This window comes from Lagopus leucura, unplaced genomic scaffold (assembly GCF_019238085.1).
Source record: "Lagopus leucura isolate 7727_CA_CO unplaced genomic scaffold, USGS_WTPT01 Super-Scaffold_100018, whole genome shotgun sequence".
NCBI lineage: Eukaryota > Metazoa > Chordata > Aves > Galliformes > Phasianidae > Lagopus > Lagopus leucura.
Window position 1 is genome coordinate 1,423,741 of NW_024962272.1, and position 15,097 is coordinate 1,438,837.

Genomic DNA, 15,097 nt, shown 5'->3' on the forward strand with positions numbered 1-15,097 from the left:
TTTTCAGATTATACATTAATATTTTTTTCAGAAAAAGAGTTCTCAAAACCCTTACATCACCCATAATGTAGTATGAAATGCTTACAAATCTATTTTCAAAAGGTGATTGCTAGATGTATTTTACTTCAGCTCTATGGACTGCACTTAAATGTCTTCTGTTAAGGGGAATGTCTTCCTCACTTGTATACGTGGTTTGGAAACCTGACAATTTGAATGTGGTAAGCACTGTGACATTTAATGTAGGCATTCTCCTAAAGAAATGCAGACTAGGGAATTAATTTATTTTCAAACCAATTTTGCAACAAGATTTTGGTGAACTTCATAGTCTTCATCCTCTACTTATCCACTCAGTTCCCACTTTCAAGGACTGAGCTATTCCTCTGCAGACTACATACACCTGTACACAGTGAGACATTTTTTGGCATGTTGACTCTACAAGAAAATAGCTTTCCCCAGTAATTTCCTAATGCTCTCTTGCCTGTCACTGTAGATGGCAAGAGTCATATAAGAATGAAAGAACTCACTGGAAATTTTGAAGAAAAATTAAATTACAAATAATGACAAGAATACCACTTACTACTACCTTTCCTATGTGATCCTGCCTAATTGCCGTATATAAGTTCTCATGACTTCAGCTGTCAAAAGACATGTAAATATATTATAAAATCTTGTAAATACCATAATAGTAAACACAATTAGAAGACATAACTAATGATAACAACATTCTTGCATCCTGCTTCTCAAACATACGCATCTTTTCTTTCTTGACAACTCTTACATGCAGATCACCTTTACTTTCTGTGGAGGTTTGAGCATTCTCTGAAAGCAAAAGTGAATGCAAAGTTAAATGCTTTCTTTTCTGTGAAGAATGAGAATATTGAGACCATTTCAAACTTGAGGGGCTTAACTAGCAACCAGAGTCTTAAGAATGTTTGTGGATATTCACACTTTGACAAATTACAGACAACAGATAGTTGCATAAACAGAGCTGAAGAAAAGTTATTTTCATCTGAACATATAAATACAAATAATCCTGACAGCCAAGGGCAGAGAAATAGTATTCCAGTGCAAAGTTCCATTAGTTTGACTGAGAAGTCCCTTCAGGTGAATCTTAACAATGAACTAATTGTTACAGACTATCTGAGATTATAAGGTCAAAATGCAGTTCACGGAAGAGAGCGTAAAATAATAATAGGCAGATTCATACAGTGTATTCCTTGTTGTATGAATAGCATATGAATTATGTTAAATCTGAAATAACAGTAGCATGTGACAAACTTCTTCCTTTGGTTTTCATAATAATAATAGCCCTCTACAGACAAAAATCTCAGAGTTCATTTTCAAAGTCTTTCTTCAAAAAGAAAATACCTCTATTTGCTGAAAGAAAATGTCTCTTTAAAGGTCCTTTCCAACCCAAACTATTCTATGATTCTATAATGCTGAATCGTAATAGTCCAATAGAAAAGTAGTGCTGATAGTTGCTGATGAAAACTGTCTTAAATGCTAAAAGGCTAGATGGGTGCCTCAGACATTTCAGCTAATGCTCTGTCTGCAAGCAGTTGCTATTTAAAATAATTGTGCTTTTTGCAACAATGCCATGACACATAAATATCAGGATGATCTGAGTCTAAATATCACAGACAATAACACTAGTGTGACAGACTGTAATGCAAGGATTCTACAAGAAAAAATGAAACAAAACACCCACACTTTGAAGGCCATTTTAGAATAAGATTTGGCAATGTGTCATCCATTCACTTTCATGCAACAGTAAATGGCAGATTAAAATTTTGAAGTCCTGTGAGAAATATGGTTTCATACTGTTTTCATACAGTTTTCAACAGTCTATGTTTAGATTTTGGTTTGAAGAAATACCAGATTTAATAGAGTTCTAATTTTTGAAGGAATTGAACACCTTTTCCCTTGAAGACAGAACTTCTAAGCCTTGCCAAGTGTGTTCCCAAAACAATTGATTGTTTCTAAACATTTTTTTCTAAAAATAATTTTTTTTTTCCCACTGCAGAACAGAGAACAATTGTATGCAGTGATCTCTAATATGGATTTATAGTGCACACGTACTTGTAAGATAGTATAGACAAATGAATACTGGGTTAGTCATTAGCACTGAAAGATTATTGATAATTAAAAGCATGAGTCCTATTATAATCCTTATGACTGAGTGTGGTACAGGCATTAAAATAAAAAGAAACTGACTTTAAATTGAGAGTTGGGAATATTTGAAATATGCTCTCTAACTTGTCTTTCATCTTCGTCTATACAAGCCAGTAACAATTCAGAATTATATTTGAAATTCATCAATCTGACATCCCCTTTTTTTTTTAACTCTTCATAACAGCACGGAAAACAGGGCCATAGTGAATCTATTTTGAAAGATGAGTCTGTCAAACAGTTTAAATACAGCTAGATTTTCCAAAGGTAAAAGGCTTCTATGAAGTAAATCCAGAGGAACTAGGGAATGGGCTGACTACTTTTATGCACCATTCTTTTCCTGTACTCAAGGCTGATCACTGTAAGCAGCCTGAATATTTCTTTAACTGGAAAAAAAAAATAAAAAAAAAAAAAAAAAAAAAAAATCATATAAGAATATGGATATATTAAACAATTCATGGGTTCTACTGAAGATTTTCTATGGTCCATACAAGAGATATGTATCTCTTTTAGCTGTTGTGAGTATTATGTAAGAAACTAATGAAAAAAAAATAGTTTAAAACATCTGAGCAACAAAGTTCTGTTCTTCTCACAATTCTTTGTTCACTTGAAAGCTGGGCATGAGATGAGAAAGGATGAAAATGGGAAACAGAAAACTGTTGAAGAGATTAAAATTCTAGAGGCCTTAAAAGTTTTCAGCATTATTTCAGCTTAAAAAGCTGAAATTTCAGCTGAAAGCATTCAGAGTTATTTCACGTTCTTGTGAGACTAATCAGAAAGAGCCCCCCAAAAACATTACCAGCATGAGCCTCCCAGTACACAGCTGTATTCATTAACTTCCTCAGAAAGTGGTAAAGACTTTACAATTGATGGTAAATTTAAATCAGAATGTTCTCATCCAGAAGTACTTGTCTGATGAACTCAAAATTTGAACACGTATTTCTCATTGTAAATACCAGTCTTGAGTCCTTCCACATAATCTGACAAACAAGAATTTCCTAGGGTTTTTTTTTTCCCTAAACAATAATTAATTAAATCACTAACATTTTCAAGCCTGAAATTCCTTTAAAAAGTCCCTGTAGTTGTACAGTACTATATGACAAAGAGCTTAAACAAAAATGAATTAATACCTGCATTTAAAAAAAGTATGCAGAATTTTAATTTTTGTTAGGAAAGTTTATAACTCAAAATGTTTAAGGCCATAACCTATAAGTGTCCCTTTATCTGCAATAAGAAAAAAATTGTATGACGTAGTACTTTATGTCTTACCTCAAGCACAAAGCAAATGAATGAAGCAAATAAATTCAAATTACAGACTTACAATATAGTTTTCATTAAACCCATTGCTGTACACGCCTCAGGAAAACCTTATTTTCCAGAAAATTACTAGTTTATCCTAAAGCAAAGAGAAACAATTTCATTTATGGGTGCAGAATCATAACACAAAAAACTTGGTGGTTATTTGACAAAAACTACATTGTTAGTTTAGCAGGTACTACTTTATCATTTAAAGTAAGGCTCTAATGTTAGCAGTTCTTGACAGCTTAAAGAGACTGCAGAAAGCATCCTACAGAGTTTGCTCCATTCATGACATTATATTTTGAAAATTCTTTCAACACCATGAAATAGATACTCTTTCCTGCAAAGTTGATTTCTTACTTGTAGAGCCCCACAGGAAGGGAAAATGGTTGATTGGCATAATCTTTTTAACAGCTTTTAATGTACCAGAAAGCTAACACATTTTCTTTCTACCATATAAAAGAAAACCAATTATTTCTGACTTCCCCATTTATAATTTTTCAGACCTCTGATTATTAACATTCTCTTTGAGATTCTCTGTAGTTTACCAGTCGCTTTTCACTTAGAGCATTCATTCAGTATGTGCTCAATTTCAAATGCGTATAAGCTGAAATAAACAGACACAGATTGATAAAATTGCTTTTAGTCTTTGCAGTAGCACTGCAGAATTTGTTTTATCACTGTACTAACACTACATACAGTTCTCATATATTATTCTCAGATATTCTCATGACTCTTTTGATTGTTGATGCAACAGTTGGAGTTCTAGCTGAGGTCCCTTGGCATAACACTTCTTCCTGAAGTGGATGCAGTTATATTAGCATATATCCATAACTAGATGATTGTAGTGGCACTGCGTGAATTAGGTACCTATGACTGACTGCTTTTGAATGAAAGATGTGCTCCTCCTGCCCTTGCTTCTCTGAGAATGCTTCTATAATGACCAGACAGATTGCCAACGTTCATAGTTCTGTTAGGAAGTAAATGGTGACTTCTCCTAATTCGGCTCCTACAATGGTGCAGAAATTCCTGGATGGTGGCCAACTGTTACTGTTAACAAAGAACAGTACCAACCTACTTTTTTTTTTTTTTTTTTTTTTTTTAAATCTGATGAACTCATAGTGTACTTGAGTAAGAGTAAGATTTTTCCTTTTTACTGGCCTTAGCTCTGTCATTCATTCTTTTCCTGACTCACATCTTAGCATACTGGGAGCACTGAAGAAAGGAAATAAAATTCTAATAGTACCTTATTGATAAATTAGTGATCAATTTTCCACTAAAACTGGGGAATGAACCAATTACAAAACTGTACGCTTAATTGTTAGAAAAACAATAAATTTTGGAACAAGAGAGTGCTATCTGCAATGTACATCCTGCCCAGTAATATGCATGTTAGAACTCTTAACTTACTTCTCACCACATAAAAACATGCATATTTTCTAATTCCTGCAGAAAGTAGAAAAACTTTTATTTATTTTGTTCCAATATTTAAATATGCATCTTATGACTTTAAAAAATAACAGTTATATCCACTTCTGCTGTCACAGCATAATACACAGATCAACTGTTTTATCTAAAGTGAAATACACATTTGTATGTGGGAGTATATTAATATAATTTGTGATGGATTGTTAAGTGCATGTATTAATGACGTTTCTGCTCATATTAGTGAAGATGTCTTATTGCCATTTATATTTGATCCAGTACTGTGACAGATAATAACTCCAGTATAACCTGTCAAAACATACTTGGTGCGAAAAAATCTCAAATTTACTGCTGTAATCCTGCACAACAAATGGGAAATTACATTAATCAAACTCCCATAAAACTCTACTGCAATTTTGTATTTGTATGGAAACTTTCATGCATTTCAGACAGACAAGCAAAGCAATGTCCTTAGATTCCTTTGCTTACTACTCACTGTTGTGCATGTAATATCGCCTTTTCTTACCTATATATAATATAATCAGGTAAGCTACATTATATGTCAGTTTTTAATTTGCCATCAACATATTAAGATTCAGTAAAAATGTTAGAAATTTTTGCCTTTGAAGTTGAATATATGGGTTCTTTTCCTATCTACCTTAATGCAAGGACTGTGCATCAACTTGATGTAAGTCCTCATAGCAAGACTATAATTGTAAGTTTGTTTCAAAGCACAATTGCACTTTCCATTGTGCATATTCAGATTTTTGATTATTGTACGCTTAAATATTTATGTATTCTTTGCTTATAATACTGATGATAATACTTCCTGACAGCCAAATGACTCTGGAGCAGGCAAACAATATCAGAAAAAGTATCCTCATGTACTAAGTGAATCATTTGCAAGTTTGAATGAAACTGGTAGTATCACTATGAAAACAAAAGCCTTCCTCATAGGTATTGAAGCTCAGGATCTGCCTCTTATCTGAGCAATAGCTAGGATTAATATGGAGACATTTAACTTTGATCTTACTGAGGTTCTTTTGACAGAAGGCTCTATTTCTAGACATTATGGTCCTAACATAGATAATATTGCCAGCCAGGTAGAAGGAGTATGTGTTCTCCATCAGTTATAAAACAATAAAGTGTATTCAAAATAAGGAATTAAAGGAAAGAAAAAAGATTGAATTCTGTTTCAAGTGAATAATCTGCAACAGTACTGCACTGAAACAGAGAAAAAACCTGAATGTTTCTTTTCCAATTTATATAGTATATTTTAATATAAAAGATTTTTGCTAAAGAGGAGATTATTCACAAGATGAGTCATTCTGATCATTCACAAGAACATCTATTGTAATTTGTAAATAAGTGAAAGTTGGAAAAAATTGAACCACATTCTAAATCACGCAACTTAGAAAGTTCATTTAATTCAGTGAATCTGGAGAAAAAAAAAAAAAAAAAAAAAAAAAAGGAAAAAAGAAAAAAAAAAAAAAAAAAAAAAAAAAAAAAAGGGAAATCCGTATTTCTGGAGGAGGGAAATATAGAAAAGTAAAAGAAATATCAAACATTAACACTTAACAAGCTTTGCAGCCTTCCTTGGTGTAATGCACAACTGTTTCTCTTAATCTCTGATTTGCACCCTTATTCTTCTTTTTCTTTCACTCAGATTAAACAATTATTCTATCAACAGTGTTTCATTTACTATCAGTATATATAATCATTTTTTGTGTATGTTTCAGAGCAAAGTAGATTGCTCTGAAAGAAATGCCTCCTATTTATTTCCATAGAAACTACAAGACATATGAAGAGCATAGTAACACCATTGATAGAGAAAATTCTCAGCTACAAAGCAGTGTTTTTCAGCATAGTCACCACCACCAGCTATGCATTTTTGCCAGTGATGAACAACAGCCTGCATGTCATGCTTGTAAAAATATGAACCTGTAGAAGTGATACACTGTCACTGTCACCACTCCTGAAAAGCACCACTCACCACCTACTGTGCTCCATCCACTCTTTGGTTTCCATAAATGTTAAGTCCCAGTAAATACCAATAAGTGCCACTTTCACTGCCGAAGAGAATTCCATGAAACACTTTTGCTTCATACACACTTCTGTGTTAAACACCACATTGTCAGACTGCCCCTCTGCTGCCATCTTTCACATGGCAACAACATATATTGTAATACTGGCAGGAAGGCTCAACATCCACTGCCATATCATCAACATCTGCTTCTACTGTTGTGTTTCAGCATAATAGAATAGGCATTACTTTCAAAGCAGCCATCATGAATTATGTGCATGATAACTGAAAGATGGAGCTGACTTTCAGTAGTTTGGCTTTCGCCAAGTGAGATTCAGGTGATAGCATCTGAAACATAACTGACAAAGTGTGAAAGGTTGTAAATTAAAGATCTTCTCTTTTCCTAAAGCTTTTTATAGCTGAACAAGTAAACTATATATTCACTTTAATATCTTTAGTTGACGAACTCAGCTGTAAAACTGTGTGCATTCTCAAACCTATATATTCACTTTAATATCTTTAGTTGACGAACTCAGCTGTAAAACTGTGTGCATTCTCAAACCTGAAGATAGTCAGACATCTAACACGTGCTAATGAACTGACTTTGTTTCAGTGGATGCAATTAAAGTCCACATCTTTATCTACTCTGTCCAGGTTAAAAATGCTGATATCAAGCTGCAGGACTGTACAGTGAATAAAAGCAACCTAAAACAAAATGACAACTTGAAGATGGAAAATAGGTGAAGTCCCAGAGAGAAATGATTTTACCTTGAGACAAGAATAATGATCAGGTTTGCAAGACACAAAGTTGAACCAGAAGAAAAAGAGAAACGAAATTAGCAGTGATCTTCATCTTTAAAGTTATAGAACTGTGTTTATATTTCTAGCATGAAATTTCACTTCTATCCTGCTATAAGAAATACACTACACTAGAATTACAGCTTGAGAAAAAACAACAAAATCTTTTCATCACCTTTTTCCTATGCAGATTTTCCCATTGCTCCTTCAATATCAACACCATTATTTGCATTACTTATAGCTACTGTATTAGAAAAAGAGGTAATCTGTGTGCCATGTTTACACTGCTCCAAAATCCATGGGAGTTAGACCGGAGCTTTATAATGTGCTGGATATGTGCTATCTAACAATATACATTGAGTACATAAAATTCGTATCACCTATGAACACAGAACTAGCTAAATTATGCACTAAGAAAACACAAACACAAGCATTACATGAACAGACAATCCATTGACTAGACTGTCTGGTCTCTCATTATGCTCAAGGGACATATTGTTGCTGAATGCTAATCACTTGTGGAGGTGATTGTTATTCTGATCAGCGGTTTTTAGAATGCAGTCAGCAAAGGGGAGATTTATTTTAAAAGTCTGCTAAGCAATTATTGAGAGGAATGAATGGAATTTCATTTAGTTACATCAAAACATCTTTCTAGGCTATGGCTGTCTGTGGCCTGCAGTATTAAGATAAACTCTCAAATATTTAAATACACCTTCTGAAATTAACTGCTTATTAGGATCAGATTTTTTCTCAGCATTGATACCATTTGCAGCAACATTATTATATAAGAAGCAATTACTGAAGAAATGGACAGAATTTCATTTGCTTAATTCCAAAGAACTTTAGTACCTACACTAAGGCCTGTAGTCTCCAGATAAACTGTAACTTTCTGAAAATTACTCTCTTCTACTTGCCAACAGGTACACCCATGTACAAGCAGAAAGTGGTTCTATAATTATAATGATACACATTGCTTGACCTGAAAAATAAGTACTTCATTTAAAAAAAAAAAAAAGAAAAAGAAAGAAATGTTAAGAGTAAATATATATATATACTTCATAGCCTCCATAAATGAATGAATATTGCCAAGAGATTCAACAATTGTGTAATCACTGCAACTATGTGTATCTAAGCACGCAAAAAACATCAGTGACTACACATTACATTCTCTAAGATTCCAAATATACGTGCAGAAATACATCATAATTTTGAAATGGAACTCATCCATGAGTTGCTGAAATATCAGCTATTTTCCAGTTATACACTTTTTATTAATTTAAAAAATTTTCTAAATCTTTTCTCTTCCTGCCTAATTTATTTCTCTCCTTCATGAACTTTCTACGTATGTTGCCCAGTGTCTTTGTTTCCTTCACATCTTGTATCTCTCAGGACCTTCCATTTGCAATCCTTTATCCTGCTTCTCACTTGCAGATCTCTACCTTTTCACAGAGGCTCCCAGGAGCATGTAACCCAAGACCTCTGTGGTAATATTTTTTCTGTGTTAACACTCATGTTTGTTATTCTGCTCAGCATTCATATTAATTGCAAATCCTGATTCTTTTAGTGGTTTCCCATGGGAAGCAGTTACTACAGATGTTAGAATCACCCTTTTCTTCTCACCTCTGATTTCTACATTTGGCTACAGCTTCTGCTTTATACTGCAGGACCTATTTGTGTGTTTCAGGTTCAGCAGTAAACCTAAAGCAGAACCTTCTCCAATCAGTGCACGTTCCCATCAGCAGTGACAGCATAATATGCAGGAACAACCAAAGAGGAGTTCTAGTTTGTCTTGATATAATATACAGAATTATTTTGGAAAAAGAATATTGGGGGGATCACCTTCTCTGCTTTTTCTAACCATTTTCTCTTTTTCTTTCTTCTCCTCTGCCCCAAAAAGTATTTACCATTAGAACTAATGTGTGTCATGAAATACAGACCTTGCTAATATACCTTTGTGCAGCTGTGTTCTGTGGCCACTCTTTCCATCATTTCATCTTTATACATTATATATAAGAAAACCAACTATTTTTATTTCCCCTTACATTATACTAACATCCATTCATCACTTCTATTATTAAATGTTTTAGTTCTTTGCTTTCCTAATTTTATAAACTTTAAAATTTTATTTGAAGTATCACAGAGAATTTTGTATTCCATTACTGCATATATTATTTATGTTTTCCTTGCACCCAGAATGTGCTAAAGTAACATTCTTATATTTTTAATCAAATCCAAATCCTCAGTGATCTTAAGTGTAATCTATACCACACAAAACTGAAAATTGAATGCATACATACATGAATTTTCTTATCACAATATGATATAATTATTGATATTACAAAACAAATAATGCTTTCAGTCTTTCAGTCACCTCCTAATGATTACAGATGACTGAAGAACAACAAAATTCAATGTGGATCAAGAGATGTCAAGATTTTCAGAGGATAAAAACTCTACCAAATAAATGGTGTGACTGTAATTTCACAGATGAAACTAACATTTCCTATGCAAGTGATTTTTGTTGTTTGGACACTTCTAAACAGTAGCAACTGAAGAAAAAAGGTCAGCTCTTGTGTATATGCTGGAGGCAGACTAACACATATGAAACAAAGAAAAATCTTACCTGAAGTGATTTATCATATAATCTTATGATTTCTGTTAGAAGAAATCTTAAACATCATCCAGTTCCAAACACCCTGAAATTGTTTGGGATACCTCCCACTACATCGTTTTGCCCATCTTTCCATCTAGCTGGCCTTGAACACCTGTAGAGACAGGGCACCCACAACCTCCCCCAGCAACCTGTTCCAATACTTCACCATCCACATAGTGAAGAATCTCTTTTTTGTATCTCATCGAAGTCTAATCTGTTTTAGTTAAAAACCTTTACTGTTGGTGCTACCACTGCACTCTAATGAAGTGGTCCATCCCATATTTCCTGTAGTGTCCTTTAAAACACTGAAAGGCTGCTGTAAGATCTCTCCAGAGTTTTCTCTTTTCCAGGCTATACAATCCCAACCCTATCAGCTTGTTTCTCAGGTAGTACAATACTACTAACTTTGTGTTTTGCTGTATGTATATGTTTTCCTTACCCGGGACCTCTCTTCCAATTTTGTCATCATGACAACAGTTGCACCACGTTGCTCCCACATCATTCTCCAGAAGTCTCCAAAGGTTTCTGGCAATGCCCCTTGTGTTGCTATATATGCATTCTGCTTTCTGTATCCATCTATGTAGTTGGCATTGATATAGTCACTTCCTGGTATGCCTGCAAAGAAAGAAGAATGAACATACTGGGCAGCATTTCTCTGAAGTCGTATTGTGCAAGAGCTAAAAATCCTATTACAAAGCTGAACTGTAGAATCTGAAAGTGCTGTATATCATGTAATACATACGTCCCTGAAAGTGAGTGCATGCAGCTTCTTGGGTATGCTCGCCACTCTGGGAATATCCATTCTTTTTAATTAAATGAGCCAATTTGATAAGGAAGTAAGAAGTCTGAAAATATATAGGAGGAGAAACCTGGGAGTGAAAACAGCAATATGCACAAGCTGGTTTGTCAGTGCCTGCTGTCACCTATTCACATAGAATCATCTCCCTTGACCAGGCAGGGCAGCCTCCCCACCAGCACCCTGAGTAGGCTTCAGTCAACTCTCTCATTAAGCTCATTGCATTTTTTTCAAATACAGAAAAAGATTTCATGCTGCCAGATTATTGACATTATTGACATATGCATTTTTCCCAATAAACAGGAGACAAAATAGCTTTATTTTAACAAAAATTAGCAAGCAAGTAAAAAAACTGGAATCTTCTGTACATTGTATGCATGAAATATAGACATTTACAAGCCTGAAATTAAATACTTGAAATGGAGACAGAAGCCAAGAGATACTTTCACACTGGACTTACACTGTCATTCTCCCGAGACTCCGATATGTTGGACTAGACAGGGACTTCAAGTATGCCTACCAGAGCCTTTGGCAAGTAGGCACTTGCTCATTTTGTCTACTTACAGTCCCACATGGTGTTGAGACAGATCTTGGTCTTTGATTATTTCAGTGAGATCATGATTGCTATGGCTGTACTTAGAGATGTGTCATAAAATACTGCCTGCCTAGATGCTAGCTGTAGAGGAGATCTTGTTGCTGCTCTGAACTAAAAACAGAAGTGCTGGCAAAAAAAAGAGGTAATTATAGCCATATTGATATCAGTCCCACATCCACTGGATTCAGCGGTGAATGGTCCAGCTGTTGGCTCAGACTATATGCATGCTGCCTAGAAACAGAATTATGATGTCACTACTGCTGCTGCTGACTGGAAGAAGACAAAATATTTATGTGAGATCACAGGGCAGGTGAGATCCCTCAGCAGTGTTTCCCATATTACTGCTGTGTTGAGCATTAAGGTGTTCCCAAGAAGAATTAGCTGAAATACACAACTGTGCATTGTAACAACAGGTTACAAAAGGCAAGTTAATGTAATTAACAGAAGTTACTTCCTCTCTGTTTAAAAATTAATGCCTATGTTTGCACAGCCAACCTACTACGTCCAAGTCTACAGCCCCAGGATATGGAGCAGGTTGCACCAACAGTTTCATAAGGCAGTCAAGGTGATACAACCTCACAGACTTATTCTAAAGGTGTGACTATTTTGACTTCACAAACAGTATTTCACTTCACGGAAAAAAACAGAGTTTCTTTTGACATAAATCACAAGTTGCTGAATAAGTTCAATGGAGTCTTTCTCAAGCTTTCTGTCAGAAGCTGAACTTCCATAATTATTCTGATTAGTCATCTTCTGCTGGTGATCATAATCTAGGAATGATCTAGGGTGTGTACTCCAGTCTTACTTGACAACCAGTGGCATATATCTGAAAATATCTTCCAAAATAATAAAAGAAAAGAAATCTGAAATTATTCAGATTATGAGTTACTGCAACTATAGTCTGGCATTAAAATTTGCCTTTATGTCCCCATAAATTTGATAGGTTTTCTTGTTTTTTATGTTCAAAATATATTTAAACAGAATTTTTAACTTGATTTGACTTTCTGTGCTAGTAAAGGAAAAACCTGACAAAATGTTTTAGAACAGGAGACTTTATAGCTTCAGGGGCACAAGAGAGGCAACAAACGGCATTCCTCAGACAGGATGCATGGACACAGGAAGACTGGCTGACTATTATTAGAAGTGATTGAAATTCTCTTCTGTGAAAAACAGAATAAAATGTATCACCTTCAAAACATAATCTATAGCTGAAAAGTGTGATTTACTGCCATAAGAGGTTGGAGTTCAAAAGCCTCACTCTTGAAAACTTTAACTTTTTTACACAAGAGTTCTTATTGTGGAAATTGGAAATAACGGCTTAGAAAATACAGTTTCTAGGCAGAATGTCGTATTTTCTTCCCTTATCAAGATAATAAGACATTTTTGCACAAAACAGATAAAAAAGTAAAATGATGCCAACAGGAGAAATCTACACCAACTGAGTATTATTACCAAAGGAACTGAGAAAGCTGGTAAGAAATGTTTTCTGCATAAATTAGAATTTCATTATGATGACTGCTATCATACTTTGAAACATACATTATAAATAAAAGCCTGAGGAAAAAATGAAAAAGAGAAACAACACTTTGTAAAGTGGTTAAATGATCTTATGGGAAAGCTGTCCTCTAGAGCTGATACCGCACAACTCAGCATGAAAATTAAGCATAAGAAGTATTGCAAACTGTGCAGTAAAGAATGATCTTTATAAATATCAGCAGCCAGTGCTACCGGTATTCAATATAAATAATTCCAAAATTTCTAAAATTGTTAATACTCACCAACTTATACTGCATTTATCAATATATCATATTGAAATAAATACCTTCTAAATTAAATATATTATAATTATTTAAAATACAAGGAAGACCCTGTTCCAGGGAGTGGAACACTTCTACTATGAGGACAGGCTGAGAGAGTGGGGCTGTTCAGTATCTAAAGGGGGGATACAAGAATGAAGAGTACAGATTCTTTAGCAGGGCCTGTGGTGATAAGACAAGGGAAAATGGTTTCAAATTAAGAGAGTGAGATTTAGACTGGATATAAGGAAAAAGATTTTTTTATGATGAGTGGTGAGGCATTGGAAGAGGCTGCTCTGAGATGTGACAAATGCTCCATCCCTGTAGACATTCAGCTCAGGCTTTGAGCAACCTGATGTAGCTTGGATGTCCCTGTTCATTGTAGGGAAGTTGGACTACATGACCTTTAAGGGTCCCTTCCAACTCAAATGCTTATTTGATTCCACAAAGTAAAGCTAGTTTTCAGATTGTATTCATCACAAATGCAAGAAGGATAATCAAGATTAATAATTATAGGTGTTTTCAAAGAAAATGAATACACAACTAGGTTAAAATGGAATTTTCCACTTGATTTCAGCAAGAGGCATAAAATGTCTTACGTGTTCTTTAGCCAGAAAAATCCTTTTGCAAAATTACTTGGCATTATGGTGCATGAAAAGAATGTTGTTGGGATACGAAAAGGAAGGTCTCTTCACTACAGCCCCAGAGCAATAACTCATGACTCAGCTAATTCATTTCATGGAAAAAAACAACCCCAACTATCTAAACAATATTCACTCTGTGAAGATTTTTGTCTAAGAATTCTCACTAGCAGTAGACAGAACTCTATAGGATTACACTCCTACTGAGATGAAGAGAATTCCAAGCACTCAGGTCCATTTTGTGTTTCCTTTATCCCATTAGTACTACTTTCATTTTTTGCATTGAGTCTCTTCATTGCAATCTATATGCATGATCTCAGCTTCACATTATGTTCCAAATTCTTTTCATTTTCTGTAATACCATTTTCCTATTCTAACTTTCTGTCTCACACTTTGCCACACTGATTTTTCCTTCATCAACTACATTGCTACAATTTACAAAACCAAGGCCTTCAAGGGAGGCTGTGTTATCCTAAGTGGTTTAATGAGGTGTGTATAGTTAAAAAATAACATTTACCAAACCTAAACATATGTAAATATCTACATTAACCAAGCAGAAACAATTATCAAAGGAGAATAAATCTGAATATTAAAATGTTACTTCTTGGTGTACCTTTTCTGCTCATAACCTTATTCTGAGCTGAGAAAGCTGAAAAATTCTCTGTCAAGTCCAATACTGCAAAAAACAATCACATGGCAACTAGTTTCACTGCAGTACACTGCAAACCTTTGTTAGTTGGCATAGCCTGAAGGGCATACCAACATGTACAGAGGCAATTGCCATCATTACTGAAATTGAGATGTAAAAGTTAAGTGAGGTCATTTCCATGAAAACATGGGTCAAGGAGGGGACAAAACATCTAAATTCTGCCTTCAGTAATATTGATATGACCTGTAACTAA

General features: G+C 34.5%; 1 protein-coding gene across 1 annotated transcript in view; it reads right to left on the reverse strand.

Annotated features, from left to right (window-relative positions):
• The window catches only part of PTPRD (protein tyrosine phosphatase receptor type D), a 273,196-nt gene that overhangs the window by 42,792 nt on the left and 215,307 nt on the right, over positions 1–15,097 (reverse strand). Inside the window, exon 23 of the mRNA XM_042877457.1 lies at positions 10,807–10,982. Coding sequence (XP_042733391.1) covers positions 10,807–10,982 — 176 coding nt within the window. The remainder of the gene's footprint in view (positions 1–10,806; positions 10,983–15,097) is intronic.